General features: G+C 41.5%; 2 protein-coding genes across 2 annotated transcripts; both read left to right on the top strand.

Moving 5' to 3' along the window:
- The first annotated feature begins 192 nt into the window (after positions 1–192).
- srp72 (signal recognition particle 72) lies at positions 193–12890 on the top strand. Its single transcript, XM_034206843.1, has 19 exons — positions 193–350; positions 1120–1240; positions 1699–1819; positions 2016–2159; positions 2257–2368; positions 2457–2488; positions 2861–2985; positions 3189–3246; positions 4162–4293; positions 4406–4534; positions 7206–7278; positions 7554–7618; positions 8440–8535; positions 8726–8829; positions 9059–9136; positions 10004–10141; positions 10268–10305; positions 11062–11221; positions 11943–12890. Exons 1-19 carry the CDS (start codon positions 251–253, stop codon positions 12121–12123), a joined length of 2007 nt encoding a protein of 668 aa, XP_034062734.1. The 5' UTR covers positions 193–250; the 3' UTR covers positions 12124–12890.
- Positions 12891–13616: 726 nt separating this feature from the next.
- On the top strand, positions 13617–15516 carry LOC117540265 (snRNA-activating protein complex subunit 1-like). The gene is made up of 2 exons (XM_034206857.1): positions 13617–14468; positions 15034–15516. The coding sequence occupies exons 1-2, from the start codon at positions 13746–13748 to the stop codon at positions 15418–15420; spliced, it is 1110 nt and encodes a 369-aa protein (XP_034062748.1). The 5' UTR covers positions 13617–13745; the 3' UTR covers positions 15421–15516.
- The last annotated feature ends 1577 nt before the right edge of the window (positions 15517–17093 follow it).

A 17093-nucleotide genomic window follows, 5' to 3' on the forward strand; every position in this document is an offset into this window, starting at 1 on the left:
ACTATGGCAGCTATACGAAAGCCTCACTTTTCACGTTGGCTATGAAGGCATCATTTGCCCGAATGTAACACACATATAGAATTATTATTATTATTATTATAAGTTACATTATAGAATGAAGTCGTGGTCAATCATTAATAATCTTTTTGAGTATTTATTTAAATAAAATAAAATAAATATACAGAATTCTTGTTTACCTGGATGTGTACAGCTTCTACTTCCGCAGACTCTGTGAGCCCATTCAGCGAAGATGGCGAGCGGAGGGATCTCGGTCGCTTCGCTGTGGACCGAAGTGAACCGCTGTGGGCAGAATGGAGACTTTACAAGAGCCCTTAAAGCTGTGACTAAAAGTACGTATTCACATCTTTCCTTGCTACTCTCAAACAAAACCTGTAATTGCTGGTAAACAGTGGAAAAACTGTCTATTTCTTCAGTGGCTGAGCTAGGGCCAACAGCATGACCAGCTGTTAGCATGTGGCTAAGCTAATGGTGGTTACACATGTACTTGCCAGGTCTCTCAAACAAGCAATTAGCTTTGTATGGTAAAAGTATATTCATAAATGTATACTTGAGTGTCGTGGCTACACATGCATCGAGTGTGTGTAGATTTGATGTGACCTTATAAAGTAGTATTTAGCTGAAGAAATGCGTGGTCCTGTCTTGACTAGTGACGTGTCCCTAGCCTTACAGCTAACTAATCATAATGCTAACCAGCTTTCAGTCAGCTGTCACCAGACCTTTAGAAACATTTTTTCTTTCAATAATACTGTTCTCCGTCAGCACTAAATCAGTCCTTCCTTCTATTATTTAGCCTACTAATGATACAAACATTATAATCAAACTAGTGTAGTGGAAACACTAGTTTCCTTTCATTTTTTATTGGGGTATTTTCATATTATAGTGCAGGTAATATGCACTGTTATACTTAAGAAGACAACATGTTTTAAGGTTAGGTTTCATCAGGATTCCTTTTCTCAATTCATTATTTCTATGTATTCTCCTTCTGTCTGATTTGGTTTATTTTTATAGAAATACACTTGTTCGTGATTTAAGCTCTCTTTTTTTAAGACACACTCTTTGAAAATCTCTTTAATCTGCTTTGTTTTATCTTGTTCACAGTTGTGCAAGACAACAGGGAGGATGTGACTGCTCTTCACTGTAAATTAGTTTGCCTCGTTCAGAACGGCAGCTTCAAAGAGGCGCTGAATGTCATGAACACTCATTCAAAACTGCTCGGCGGGTAATATACTATTTCTCTGTTTTTCTTAAATGTTTTGACTCTTATAGACCGTATTCAAGTGTATGTGTAGAGCACAGTCTTGTACAAAAGCAGTAAAAAGTGCTTTATAGAGGGGAAAACAAGTAATAACTGACATACACAAATCCTAGCTCTTCCAAAATAGTAACTCACTTGTAACGGCAAGCCTACATTCATTTAATACTCGAGGGGCACAGGCACTGAAGTACTATCAGATATATTTATATAAATACATTTGTCACAACACCTACTTGCTCGCCTATTTAAAATACAACCTATACGTTGTTTTAATGCTGTACGTTAATGCTAATGTTATCAAAACTGTTCAACAATATACATAACTGAATACATTTTTTACACACAAACAATAACGTGAGTACTTGTCGTGCAGTTGGCTCCATCTCCCCACTGAAATAATGTTTATCTCTCTCCTTTCTCAGTGACGTTGTGTTTGAGAAGGCGTACTGCGAGTACCGTCTGAACCGAGTGGAAAGCGCCCTGAAGACCATCGAGTCTGCTCCTGAGCAGACAGACAAGCTGAAGGAGCTTTATGGTCAAGTGGTGAGGCTGAACGGCATCTAATTATTGCTGGATGTCTTTGATCTGTGGACTTAGCTTTTAAACCATGTATATTGAAAGTAGACGGTGTTCCTACCCAGCTCTTTGTTTGTGAATGTGATGGAAAAGCATCAAAGGTTTTCTCTCAACCTCTCAAAGACTCCTGCTGATAGTAAGTGTCTCTCTCTTTATTTTGCAGCTGTACAGGATGGAGCGCTACGATGACTGCAAGTCCGTCTACACTGACCTCATCAGAAACTCCCAGGACGAGTACGAGGAGGAGAGGAAGACCAACCTCTCTGCTGTGGTGGCGTCTATGAGTCAGTGGGAGGAAGCGCCATTGGTAAGCTCTTTAACAACATTTAAAAAAATGTAGTTTGTTTATTTTTCAACACGCATGTATTGTGTACTAAGAAGATGTGTTGCGTGTTCTGCTACAGGAGGATCTGGGTCTCCCTGAGTCCACGTATGAGCTGTGCTACAACGCTGCCTGCGCTCTGATTGGTCAAGGACAGCTGACAGAGGCGCTGGGCAAACTACAGGAAGCGGAGGGTCAGTCTCTCTCTGATCTGAGTTTCTGTCCGATTTCTATTTGATCAATTCTTTGGTTTGACGTGAACTGATTGTGTTTCTTTCACAGAGCTGTGCAGAGTGTCTTTGGCAGAGGATTCTGTGAGTGCTGCTTTTGGTTTTATCAAGCCTTATTCATTATTGGTAGAAGATGCTTGTAGATGACGATGTGATGCACTATGTATGTGGATTGATGTCGAAAGATAATCAAGTGGACAATAATGAAAATGGATTCTTAATATATGTAAAGAAAGAATTGTGAAAGGCAATAATCTTGTAGAATAGTTTTATCTTGAGGGAAGTTGCGTGGGTAAATCAGCCGCCACATTTCTAAATACCCCAAAAGAGAAACAAGAAGAATATACACAAATGAATTAAATATGGTGTTTTTCTTTGGACTAAATGCACAACAAAGCCCACGCTTGTCTTCAATACCCTCCTGATAATCACTGGTTGTTGTTTTGTCCCTCTCAGGATGTGACTGAGGAGGACATCGAGTCAGAGCTGGCTGTAATCCATTCTCAGATGGCGTACGTCATGCAGTTACAGGGCCGGACGGACGAGGCTCTGCAGCTCTACAACCAGGTCATCAAGCTCAAGTGAGTTCATCAAAAGCAGAGAAATGATGTAGCACATGTTAAATAAATATAGTCTATCCTAGTTAAATGTGATTGTAATTGTATGGAAATGCCTGTTAACTTGTTACTGGCGTAGATGTACACAAGTCAATACATAAGCTGTGAGTTTTTAGTGCGTGAACAGTGGAGCTGTTAAATGAATATTCCATGCTCTTTATTCGCAGGCCATCAGACGTGGGGCTGCTCGCTGTGACTGCCAACAATATCATTACAATAAACAAGGTGAGTGTTTGACGCTCCAACATTTACATGCCCAAAATAATCCAAGTTCTGCCCTGATTGAGGAAAAGACAACATTACTACTACTAAGCCTTTTACAACAGACATGAAATGGTTTTCTGAATAACACAAATAGCTGACCATAAACAGGCAAAAGGCTTTGTGTCGCAAAGAAAACACTATTGAAAAGCATAACCCGAATGTATACATGCTCACAGCGTTTCCGCCAGGGGGGCGTCTTGCCGTCATTTGACGTCACCCTGAACTCGAGCCGAGGGAGTCCAAAAAAATAAGAAATTCCAGAGAAGATCGAGAGTTTTTATCGCTTGAAGTGACGAAAAGGAAAAAGGACCAGGACACCCCTCTGTTGGAGGGGCAAAGGAGTCTCTGCTGGTAGGATTCTTTTCGCTGCCAGGAAAGCGTGTTCCTGTGACGGAAAGTGTTCTGCCGGCGAGCCTTGGCGGGGGGCTAGTGGAGCCTCGCAGCGGCGAAACAGAGGCTCTGTGGTTAAGAGCCGGATATCCCATCACTAATACGTAAAGAGATGGTATCTATAAGGGACGGCTCAATTCAAGTCACGTGACACAACGTGACGTCACCCCCCCCCCCCCCCCCCCCCCCCTCGCTCTCTGGGTGGGCGCCCTCGCTGCCCTGGTCTGGCGGAAACACTGCATGCTCATAAAACTATCTGCATATCCCACATGTGTTTATTGGGAAATCCTACACATAATAAAGGCTTATTCCAAATGTCCTAAGTGAATAATGTTTTAACATGACCCTGTTGTCATATACGGAATTATAGAGCACTACAAGTGTTGCATGCAAACACAGTACATTTGGCTACTATTTCATCATAAATCATAAGCAAAATACTGTTTTAATTGAATGTGTTTTAATGAAAGCTGTCTGTTTCCGTAGGACCAAAACGTGTTTGACTCTAAGAAAAAGGTGAAGCTGACGAACGCTGAAGGTGTGGAGTACAAGCTGGCCAAGAAGCAGCTGCAGGCCATCGACTTCAACAAATCCCTGCTGGCCATGTACACCAACCAGGTAGATGAAGAGCTGTTGCATTCACATCAAGAGGAGAACAGGAATGGCTGACTTCTCAGAATGTGAGATCCTGTTGCTGATCAGGATCATGTGTGTGCATTAACATCCACAGGCTGAGCAGTGCAGGAAGCTGTCGTCCAGTCTCCAGGCTCAGAACCCGGGTCACCCCCGGCCGGTCCTGATCCAGGTGGCTCAGCTGTGCCGAGAGAAGCAGCACAGCCGGGCCATCGAGCTGCTGCAGGTACAGAGTCATTACACTGCTGTTGTCTTCAAGGTCAACTATTATGCAAAATCCACTTCTTCATGTCTCTTCTACATCAACATGTGTCTCTTCTACATCAACATGTGTCTCTTCTACATCAACATGTGTCCCCTGTTCTTCATGTCTCTTCTACATCAACATGTGTCCCCTCTTCTTCATCATGTGTCCCCTCTTCCTCATCAACATGTGTCTCCTCTTCTTCATGTCTCTTCTACATCAACATATGTCCCCTCTTCTTCATGTCTCTTCTACATCAGCATGTGTCCCCTCTTCTTCATGTCTCTTCTACATCAACATGTGTCCCCTCTTCTTCATGTCTCTTCTACATCAACATGTGTCCCCTCTTCTCCATGTCTCTTCTACATCAGCATGTGTCCCCTCTTCTCCATGTCTCTTCTACATCAGCATGTGTCCCCTCTTCTTCATGTCTCTTCTACATCAACATGTGTCCCCTCTTCTTCATGTCTCTTCTACATCAGCATGTGTCCCCTCTTCTTCATGTCTCTTCTACATCAGCATGTGTCCCCTCTTCTTCATGTCTCTTCTACATCAACATGTGTCCCCTCTTCTTCATGTCTCTTCTACATCAACATGTGTCCCCTCTTCTTCATGTCTCTTCTACATCAACATGTGTCCCCTCTTCTTCATGTCTCTTCTACATCAACATGTGTCCCCTCTTCTTCATGTCTCTTCTACATCAACATGTGTCCCCTCTTCTTCATGTCTCTTCTACATCAACATGTGTCCCCTCTTCTTCATGTCTCTTCTACATCAACATGTGTCCCCTCTTCTTCATGTCTCTTCTACATCAACATGTGGTCCCCTCTTCTTCATGTCTCTTCTTCATCAACATGTGTCCCCTCTTCTTCATGTCTCTTCTACATCAACATGTGTCCCCTCTTCTTCATGTCTCTTCTACATCAACATGTGTCCTCTCTTCTTCATGTCTCTTCTACATCAACATGTGTCCCCTCTTCTTCATGTCTCTTCTACATCAACATGTGTCCTCTCTTCTTCATGTCTCTTCTACATCAACATGTGTCCCCTCTTCTTCATGTCTCTTCTACATCAACATGTGTCCCCTCTTCTTCATGTCTCTTCTACATCAACATGTGTCCCCTCTTCTTCATGTCTCTTCTACAATCAACATGTGTCCCCTCTTCTTCATGTCTCTTCTACATCAACATGTCTCCCCTCTTCTTCATGTCTCTTCTACATCAACATGTGTCCCCTCTTCTTCATGTCTCTTCTACATCAACATGTGTCCCCTCTTCTTCATGTCTCTTCTTCATCAACATGTGTCCCCTCTTCTTCATGTCTCTTCTACATCAACATGTGTCCCCTCTTCTTCATGTCTCTTCTACATCAACATGTGTCCCCTCTTCTTCATGTCTCTTCTACATCAACATGTGTCCCCTCTTCTTCATGTCTCTTCTACATCAACATGTGTCCCCTCTTCTTCATGTCTCTTCTACATCAACATGTGTCCTCTCTTCTTCATGTCTCTTCTACATCAACATGTGTCCCCTCTTCTTCATGTCTCTTCTACATCAACATGTCTCCCCTCTTCTTCATGTCTCTTCTACATCAACATGTGTCCCCTCTTCTTCATGTCTCTTCTACATCAACATGTGTCCCCTCTTCTTCATGTCTCTTCTACATCAACATGTGTCCTCTCTTCTTCATGTCTCTTCTACATCAACATGTGTCCCCTCTTCTTCATGTCTCTTCTACATCAACATGTGTCCTCTCTTCTTCATGTCTCTTCTACATCAACATGTGTCCCCTCTTCTTCATGTCTCTTCTACATCAACATGTCTCCCCTCTTCTTCATGTCTCTTCTACATCAACATGTGTCCCCTCTTCTTCATGTCTCTTCTACATCAACATGTGTCCCCTCTTCTTCATGTCTCTTCTACATCAACATGTGTCCTCTCTTCTTCATGTCTCTTCTACATCAACATGTGTCCCCTCTTCTTCATGTCTCTTCTACATCAACATGTGTCCCCTCTGTGTAAAGAGACTCTGAAAGTTTCAGGAACAAAGATTCTCTCTCTTTTTGTCCTGACCCATTTCTATAAAAACCTGTCTGAAAATGAGCTGATCAGATTTTGGCCACTTTATGATGTCATAACGATGTTTTGTCTTGTGTAACCATTAGCCAATCAGCAACCAAGGTAACCCCCCCCCCTTATCACCTGAATCTCCTCCTAGAGCACCATTGAGTTCTTTGTAACCAAATCTCTCTCAGAGGGGCGTGGGGAGGGGCTCCTTATTTTCATCTAAAGTAACAGACAGAGAATCAGCACTTTGGAAACAGAGGGGATTATGGGTAATGCTGCAATGATCTGTTTGGTGTTTGGAGCCAAACACTTCAGAGACATGTCCTGTATATATCTGAGACCTATAATATATAGATGAAACACAGTATAATAGACAACCTTTTAAATCTAAATACATCCTCCTGCTTTTCTTTCTGATCATGTAAAAGTCAAACACCAACTTGGGGATGATTCATTCCCAGTTAGGCAATCCACGATACAAATGTAGGCCAGTACTGAAAGACACTTTTTTTTAAACCCTGAATTTAGTTTTTCAGTGATTTCTGTTTTCTTAGACCATGCTTTCTAACTCTCCTTTTGTTTTCCAGCAATTCTCAGACCAACATCCAGAGAGTGCGTCTGGCATCAAACTGACAATGGCACAACTCTATTTAATACAAGGTACAGATATGATCTACACTGATTAGGTTTGATTACAGACCCTACTCTTACTTACCTTTACTCCCTTAGGACAGGGTGTCAGTCCTAAATTATCCAGGGTCTTCTAATAAACACATTCAAATTGTTCAAATGAGGCAAATTAAGTTGTTTAACTGAGTAGTTTATGTCTTTTAATGATCAGTCTTTCAGAGTTTTATAAAATGTTAAATTACGGGATTCTTTATAATGGTCACATGGCAGCATTTGTTTTATAATACTCTGTTTTTGGTCTTCAGGTCACGTAACAAAAGCTTGTGATGTTCTAAGGTCCATAGAAGAGTTCAAGCACAAATCGGGGATGGTAAGTCTGCTCAGAATTGTCACAAAGTCTCTTTTAACTAACGCATGGCTGGGTTATGTCCCCTGGTAACTGTGTAAACTCTTTAATGGCGCTTTTCCACTCCGGGCCTCGCACGGCTTAGTACGGTATGGTTAGGCCAGGTTCACTTTATGCTGCGTTTCCATTACAGTTTAGGAACTGTGGTAGTAACTATAGTAACGCAGTGTAGGCGGGGCGATCGGCTTTTCGGCGGGCGGAGCGACGCTGCATAAAACTGCCGTGACGTCATCTTCAATGCGAAACACAAAACCAACATCAGCCGTTAGCTGTTAGCCCTCAGAGCTCAAAGCTCCTCATATCTGTTCAGAAACTAGACACAAGTTAAACAAGTACAAACCACAGACTGTCTGTGTCATGGCGAATACAGTCGCTGGTTTATTTATGTCTGTAGGCCGTTGTTGTGAGTGTGGACGGTCGGAGCATATACTGCGTTAGCTTAGCCAAGCTCCATTTAGAAAACACGCATTTTAAAAGGTTTTTCGTCTGCCGACTTTGAAACGTGTATTACAATTAAATCACCGTAAAATATGTTCATTTTGTTGTAGTTGTAGCCCCCTTGCCAGCGATTCTCTCTTGAGCATTTAGCAGTCGAGAGTGTTGACGTCACTAGTTTAGCATATTCAGCCCAGTTGTTGGCCCGGTAAGGGATTTTGGAGGGCCAGAAAAAAGGTGAAAAAGTAGCCCTGAGCCGGAACTACCCGGCCCGCTTAAACCGTGCTAACTGCTGCAGTGGAAAAGCGCCATAATTGAACTCTGATCTCACCGTGTCTTTGACTCCTCAGATTTCCGCTCTGGTAACGATGTACTCCCATGAAGAAGACATCGACAGCGCTATCGAGGTTTTCAAACAAGGGATCGAGCATTACCAGTCTGAGCAGGTTTGTGTCCTATGTTTTAATTGTGAAAATAACATGAAAGCATCAAGTGACTTTGAGTCAAAATGAAGTATCACCTATAGTGAAGGTGGTTTCATAATATTTTAATATGACAATTTAAGCCACCTCAGGAAGTAGTTTTTGAATGTATTTTTCATTGAATGATCGTCCTGCTCTTCCTCCTCCTCCACAGTCCGGATCTGCTGCTCACTTGGCTCTTGTACGAGAAGCTGCCAATTTCAAACTGAAGTACGGTCGGAAAAAAGAAGCCATCAGTGATCTGGAGCAGCTGTGGAAGTGAGTTGCAGCTCTGTGGAAACACTCACAATCAGAAAAGTGTGGAGTGTTTTTGGTGTGGAAGTTATCTCCCAGCTGTCGATTCTGCTTACAGTTCAATCATTCTTGCCTGCATGACTAAGTAGCTCGTTTGTTACACGCTGCTTATAGAGCCGGAAAACTCAAATGTGGAAGAATTTCTTCTTGAGAACAATGAAGCTAAACGTGTTTTTGTTTTTTCCTAATGCAGGCAAAACACTAAGGACATCCACACACTGGCACAACTCATCTCTGCGTACTCTCTGGTGGACACAGATAAAGCCAAATCGTATCCTTTGACCTCCTGAACATTTGAAATTGTAGATATTAGATATTGGATGATCCAATAAATCAGGAAACATTAAAACGCCACATTTGCTTTTAGGAAGATATAATAGGAATTAGGGCTGCACGATATTGGAAAAAACTGACATTACGATTTTTTCCCCCTGCGATATATATATATATATATATATATATATATATATATTGCGATAGGAAAAAATACAGGAATTGAAGAAAATACTTGCTTTCTTGAACTTGAATGATACAATTGGTATTTTTCTAACTATATTTAACCGGATGAAGGATTTTAGTCACGGACGTCTGAATCTTAAGTTATCAGAACAACAAGCTGAGCTAGCTCGGTTAGCAGCGCCGAACTGGAGAAACACATGAAACTACTTTATTCAGTGTGTTTACCTTTTAATCACCGATTTGATTGTGATGGTGGTTTGCTGTCCATGCAGAGCCTGTCACTCACTCAAGTGCCCCTGACATGAGAGCCGCACAACTTTTCCTTTTGTAGCAAGCAGCAAAAGAATTGTAACATAAAGTGTTTGAGTTAATTTGCCTACTTAATATCGCACGTTCTAAAAAAAATATCGTGCAGCCCTAATAGGCATTGCTTAGTTGTGAAACTGATTGTCAGAATGAAAAGTTGTTTCCATTTGCAGCCCTAGAAGACCACACCACAAACGCTAAAGACTAGTACCATGTTAATTGTATAGAAAACAGTAATGGAGCCTCGTTATTTGTTATCCAACCTGAGATTATTACCGTATTGTATTTTAATGCATTTGTTTGTTGTTAATGACTCTTGGATTAATTTAAGCTGTATACATTAAATGTACATTTCCTAAGCATTCCTGTGCAGCCTCAGCAAACACCTCCCCTCCGCAGAGACGATGGCCTTAAATGTGGACGTGGACGAGCTGGAGAACTCCCACGGCGCAAACTACGTCAGGAAAAAGGCAGCTAAGGTCATCGGAGAAAACCTTCCCAAAGAACAGAGGTAATCTCACCGGCTTCAGAAATAAACTACATTTAGATGGTATTTGTTCATAGAAAAGTATTAAGGATGAGCTCAGGGGCTACACCTTCACCTCCTTAACGCTTCCGTCTGGGTTTTTATTTACAGCCAAGGCGACATCAAAAAGAAGAAGAAGAAAAAGAAAGGTATGCAAAATCATCACATATTGTTGGTGCTTTGAATTAAATCCAAAATAACAAAGAATGGGAACTTGCTTTGAGAAAACGCTTCAAAAAGACATGACTACTTCTACTACGACTACTACTTCTACTACGACTACAACTAATACGACTACGACTACTACTAATACGACTACTACAACTACTACTACTACTAATACGACTACTACAACTACTACCACTACTACTACTACTACCACTAATACTACTTCTACAACTACTACTACGACTACTTCTATGCTACTACGACTACTATTACTACTACTGCTACGACTACTAATACAACTTTAAATGTAAATGAAATCCAAAATAACAAAGAATGGGAACTTGCTTTGAGAAAACGCTTCAAAAAGACATGACTACTTCTACTACGACTACTAATACTACTACCACTACTTCTACTACAACTGCTACGACTACTACTACTACTACTACAACGACTACTACTATGCTACTAATACTACTTCTACTACTACTACTACTACAACGACTTCTACTACGACTACTACTACTTCTACTACTACTACTACTATTACTACTACTGCTACGACTACTAATACAACTTTAAATGTAAATGAAATCCAAAATAACAAAGAATGGGAACTTGCTTTGAGAAAACGCTTCAAAAAGACATGACTCCTTAAAAGCTGTACTCACCTTGGTAACTTAGCATCCAGTTATTTACCAGAGATCTGCCTAACCTGATATTTTTGTATTTTCTAGGCAAATTGCCCAAGAACTGCGACCTCTCAGCGACCCCTGACATGGAGCGGTGGCTGCCCATGAGGGAGCGTACCTACTACAGAGGCAAGAAGAAGGGCAAGAAGAAGGACACGATAGGAAAAGGAACACAGGGAGCGACAGCAGGAGCTTCGGCCGAGCTGTGAGTAAACGATCATGACCTGAGGGTGGAGCTGTAACCTTCATTATCTACACTCTGATGGAAGTGAAGCACTCAAGTGTCCTTTCTGATTCCCTGCCAATAATTCCTCAGTGGAGATGTGCAGAGCCAAAATACAAGTATGCCATATGTGAGGCAGTGACAACTTTTTAATAAAACAATTGTTACATTTTTATAATATAAAATATCACCTACATTTTCATTTTCAGCTTTTCAAATGAGTCAAATTTGCTTTTTTAACTATTTGTCGTTGTATATTGAATACATTTTTTTTTGTGTTAATCTTCTCATTTAACTCTTCAAAAGAAAGGAAATGGACCTCTTACTATTCCTTTAAGATATCTGAGGGCACAGAGAGACATGGGGCGTCACATTTGAACTTGTTTAATGGGTTTTTCATAGACATTTAAAAGCAAACTGTTCCCAGAGTGAAAAACATATTTCCTTGAGACATTTCTGAGAGTCCGACCTAAACATTTCAGATGTGTGTATCTTACACGGCACTGTAACTTTAATTCATGTACCTTTTTGTTATTCATGTTTTATTATCTTTGCTTTTAAATGAGTGTTTTTAAATGCCATTTATAATATGTTTCTTAATGTCTTTCATGTTTGTAAAGCACTTTGAACTGCCTTGTGTTGAAAGGTGCTCTATAAATCCATGCCTTGCCTTCTGACATGATTTCTCCCCCCATTGTTCCAGGGATGCCAGTAAGACGGCCAGCAGCCCCCCCACCTCCCCCAGACCCGGCTCTGCGTCCGGCTCCTCCACGGCCCCCGCCAGCAATGTGGTTCCCCCCCGACAGCAGAAACCTGGAGCGCCGGGGGCAACGCGCAAGAAGGTACCACAGAAGAAGAAGAAAGGAGGCAAAGGAGGCTGGTAGTCGGAGGGAAGCATCACGTGACACACCGCTGCCTCACAGAGACATCAGCTTTTTTATGTTTCAAGTTTATTTTTGTTCTGGCCATTCATTGAATTATGTGAAACCAAAAGCTCCCCTCTGCTATTCTGTGTCATTCATTTGTGTGTTAAAAGTACACAGAAGAGTATTTAAAGGACGTTTCTACACAAATTAACTTTTTGTTGCTCTGCAAAAGCAAGTGGTTTTACTCGCGACCTTTTTTTCATTAAAGGTTCAGATGAATGGTAAAATGATTTACTTTTACCTGGTGCTCCGTTTTTTTTTTTTTCAAGTTGCTCACATTTGTCCCCTTGTAATTTACAAAGACCTTCAGACACATCTCTAAATGTCTTTATTAAAAAAATGGTGAATCCACTTACCCTCTATTCAATGAAATCACTGACAGCCTGTCACTACTGACATCAAAACATATTCAATGCATTTTCTTAATATTCTACCATGTGGTGGTTAGGATGATAGAAACTGCCTTTTCAAGCTAACATCGAGTACATTTTTGGGAGAGTTTTCCTTAATATTTCTTGATTCGGAGAAATAAGATATCACACTCTGGCTGTTTGCTTCATGTTTTCTTAAATTGTCCCTTTTTACTTTCAATCAGCTTCAAGTAAGTGAATATTTATTTTGTAATCCCTGTGTTGGTCTAAATTCAAGCAAAACCCAGAGCTTGTTTTCAGACCAAACAGGTGATCCCTTTTTGTTAAGTCTTAATAAAACCCTTAACAAAGACACATGTGGTTCCTCCTATGATATAACTACTGTGTTCTGATCTGTGTGTGGAGTTGGCATTTGGATTAGTTATTTATTTTTGATGAAATGTGACTTGATTTGGGTAAAAAACAGATTTGTTTTGGCAGGTATTCATTTGAACAGGGCAGAAATCCAAAATATCATGAAACATATTGAAAATAATCATCTAAAATAAGATCAGATAAAAGATGTTCCTTACTTCCAGTGTAGGGTTGCATTGGGTTGGAGTCAATAGGTCATTTGACATGGGAGCTATTTAAAATAAATAATACTTTGGAGTCACTTGGTCGCATGACATGGAATTTATTTTACAACAGGAAATCGTCTTTCAAGTTAAAATAATGTAATGAAAAATTCATAAAGAAGTTGTGCCACATAAACATAATTATTAGCATCATCATAAATGGGCCATTTCTGAGTTCATTCAAATGATAACTTATTGATGGTCCATGCAAGTGAAACCCTGAGGAAGTGAGCGATACGTACATATTTAGTGTTACTGTTTTATAGTCATTTTATTATATTTTAAACTTAGGTGCACTGCCTTTTAGACATGCTGCTGTCATGAAACGTAACAGGGGTGCTGCAGCACAGACACTTTGACATAAATAAAGACCTTTTTGAACTTTAAAGTAGAGGAAAAATACTAATATGAACCTGAAAATGAGCACAATAGAATAAGTCCACTTAAGCCTTGCTGCCAGACCACACCTGCTTTGAAATAACCCTAATTGACTCCTTCCACTGGGTGTGATTATCTAATGAAAAGCCTCACTTGCTCTGAAGAGCTCCTTCAGACTCCTGGCTGTTTCTGAGGTGCACATTTTGTGGACAGGATGCCTCGTGAACGACCTATTTACAGTGACTTCTTCTACGATCCTCTGACTGAAGATGTGGAGGAACTACTTGCTCGTTTCCAGCAGTCGGACTCCATCAGGTACGAGTACTTCTCCGCCGCTTGGAGGCAGATGGGCTTCTCCGATGTTTTTATAGGCATCGTCAGTATGGCTGAGCAGAAGAGGTTCAGCAGAGTAACCTTAGCCACGGCTGTGAAGTACTTCTTGCCTCCATACAGCTACCAGATCAGGGCGGGAGGCCTTTATCTGATGTTTGGTTTGTACAACACACAACTCGCCATCCCCCGTGTGCCGATTAGACTCGCCCTGGGGGACTGGGACATAATCCAGAAGTTTCTCAAGGACTCAGTGAACTCAGGGCATCAAGATGTGGTGTACATCTATCACAAGCTTGTTGCAGCAAAAGCCATTCACTTCACCGCAATGCCGCACTTTCTCTCCTTCCTAAAGCTGAGGAAACGAAAGCAGAACAACGTATGTGCAGAGTTTATTGGGAGGTCCATGGCCGTGCAGGAGCTCTTCTCCGCAGACATCCTGGATGAGGTGAGCAATATTGAGAGCCAGTATGAGAAGCTGAAGGAGAACACGGTGGCGGTCAGGTGTGAGGCCTCCATGACCCAACGAGACTTCACCGCTCGCCTGAAGGACTGCATGGCGGAGTTCCTCACCTGGCAGCAGAAGACCTTCTCACAAGCAGAGGCGGTAATAGTAATATTTAATTCCAGAAGTACTGTTACGAGTAAAAGTCCTGCATTCAAAACCTTACTTCAGTAAAAGTACAAAAGTATCGGCATCAAGTTATACTGGAGTATTAGTAGGAGTAAAAGTTATCCTTATACGTAATGGCCCATTTCAGAATCATATCTTGAGTTACTGATAATGTACAGTTTTTATCACACCTGTTAAATGTATAGCTAATTTAAATACTTTATATACTGCTGCTGGATATCTTAACCTCTACATTTATGTCAACGTGTATGTAACATTTGATTTATATATATTTTCTTTTACAAGCTAATCTAAATCTCTAAAAAGTAACTCCAAGCTGTCAAATAAATGTAATGGAGTAAAAAGTACAATATTGACTTTTAAGAGTAGAAATTACCATAAACTGAGAATACTCGGTTAAAGTACAAGTACCCAGTTGTGTAAAAGTAAGTCCAAAATGTAGTACAGTAGAAGTATTAAGAAGCATAAAATGGTTACAAGTACCTCAAAATTGTACTTAAGTAGTATGTACTTTGTTTCTTTACACCACTGCTTGCAGGATAACAAAGGTGGCGGTGGAGATGATGAGGATGATGATGAGGAGGAGGAGGATGAGGAGGAAAGGGACTATAAGGCCAGCAGCAGCAGAGCCAGACTCATCTCCTCCATCAAGCAGAAGAGCTACAGCAACTTCCAGGAGGCGCCGAAGGCCCGGAGGCACCGGCAGCCGGAGAAGCTGAAGGTGGAGTCCTCCAGCTCGGGATCAGAGCAGCATTATGGGTCTGGGAGGAAGAGGAGACCTCCTTCTCTGAGGGCTCGGACCTGGAAGAGTCTCGGGGTGACGAAGGACGAGAGCCGGGTGCAGGTCTGGCTCCTCAGCGCTCCGGAGCAGAAGGAGAGGGTGCCGGTAAAGAGGACCAACCAGACACCACCCTACAAAGATTGATGGGAAGGGAGGAAGTCTTCCAGCTGAAACCATGTGTTCTGTTTGTTTGTTTGTGTTCTTCCAGGTTAAATAAAGTTATTTTCAATTGGAAAATTACCTTTTTGTTTGACCCATTTGTGGCCATAACTGAAATATATATATATATATATATATATATATATATATATATATATATATATACAGTGGGGCAAAAAAGTATTTAGTCAGCCACCAATTGTGCAAGTTCTCCCACTTAAAAAGATGAGAGGCCTGTAATTGTCATCCTAGGTACACTTCAACTATGAGAGACAGAATGGGGGGAAAGAATCCAGGAAATCACATTGTAGGATTTTTAATGAATGAATTGGTAAATTCCTCGGTAAAATAAGTATTTGGTCACCTACAAACAAACAAGATTTCTGGCTATCACAGACCTGTAACTTCTTCTTTAAGAGCCTCCTCTGTCCTCCACTCGTTAACTGTATTAATGGCACCTGTTTGAACTCGTTATCAGTATAAAAGACACCTGTCCACAACCTCAAACAGTCACACTCCAAACTCCACTATGGCCAAGACCAAAGAGCTGTCAAAGGACACCAGAAACAAAATTGTAGACCTGCACCAGGCTGGGAAGACTGAATCTGCAATAGGTAAGCAGCTTGGTGTGAAGAAATCAACTGTGGGAGCAATTATTAGAAAATGGAAGACATACAAGACCTCTGATAATCTCCCTCGATCTGGGGCTCCACGCAAGATCTCACCCGTGGGGTCAAAATGATCACAAGAACGGTGAGCAAAAATCCCAGAACCACACGGGGGGACCGAGTCAAGGACCTGCAGAGAGCTGGGACCAAAGTAACAAAGGCTACCACCATCAGTAACACACTACGCCGCCAGGGACTCAAATCCTGCAGTGCCAGACGTGTCCCCCTGCTTAAGCCAGTACATGTCCATGCCCGTCTGAAGTTTGCTAGAGAGCATTTAGATGATCCAGAAGAGGATTGGGAGAATGTCATATGGTCAGATGAAACCAAAATAGAACTTTTTGGTAAAAACTCAACTAGACGTGTTTGGAGGAGAAAGAATGCTGAGTTGCATCCAAAGAACACCTACTGTGAGACATGGGGGTGGAAACATCATGCTTTGGGGCTGTTTTTCTGCAAAGGGACCAGGACGACTGATCCGTGTAAAGGAAAGAATGAATGGGGCCATGTATCGTGAGATTTTGAGTGACAACCTCCTTCCATCAGCAAGAAGATGAAGATGAAACGTGGCTGGGTCTTTCAGCATGACAATGATCCCAAACACACCGCCCGGGCAACGAAGGAGTGGCTTCGTAAGAAGCATTTCAAGGTCCTGGAGTGGCCTAGCCAGTCTCCAGATCTCAACCCCATAGAAAATATTTGGAGGGAGTTGAAAGTCTGTGTTGCCCAGCGACAGCCCCAAAACATCACTGCTCTAGAGGAGATCTGCATGGAGGAATGGGCCAAAATACCAGCAACAGTGAGTGAAAACCTTGTGGAGACTTACAGAAAACGTTTGACCTCTGTCATTGCCAACAACGGGTATATAACAAAATATTGAGATTAACTTTTGTTATTGACCAAATACTTATTTTCCACCATAATTTGCAAATAAATTCTTTAAGGATCAGACAATGTGATTTTCTGTATTTTTTTTTTTTTTTCATTTTG

The sequence above is a fragment of the Gymnodraco acuticeps genome, unplaced genomic scaffold, assembly GCF_902827175.1.
Source record: "Gymnodraco acuticeps unplaced genomic scaffold, fGymAcu1.1, whole genome shotgun sequence".
Lineage (NCBI taxonomy): Eukaryota > Metazoa > Chordata > Actinopteri > Perciformes > Bathydraconidae > Gymnodraco > Gymnodraco acuticeps.

What these genes read in the sequence shown, in the direction of transcription:
- LOC117540265 (XM_034206857.1), top strand. Translation starts at nt 13,746, where the DNA reads ATGCCTCGTGAACGACCTATTTACAGTGACTTCTTCTACGATCCTCTG. An exon ending in CCTTCTCACAAGCAGAGGCG is followed by an intron (nt 14,469 to 15,033) that starts GTAATAGTAATA and finishes CACTGCTTGCAG; the next exon opens with GATAACAAAGGTGGCGGTGG.
- srp72 (XM_034206843.1), top strand. Translation starts at nt 251, where the DNA reads ATGGCGAGCGGAGGGATCTCGGTCGCTTCGCTGTGGACCGAAGTGAAC. An exon ending in CATTCAAAACTGCTCGGCGG is followed by an intron (nt 1,241 to 1,698) that starts GTAATATACTAT and finishes CTCCTTTCTCAG; the next exon opens with TGACGTTGTGTTTGAGAAGG. An exon ending in AACCAGGTCATCAAGCTCAA is followed by an intron (nt 2,986 to 3,188) that starts GTGAGTTCATCA and finishes CTTTATTCGCAG; the next exon opens with GCCATCAGACGTGGGGCTGC.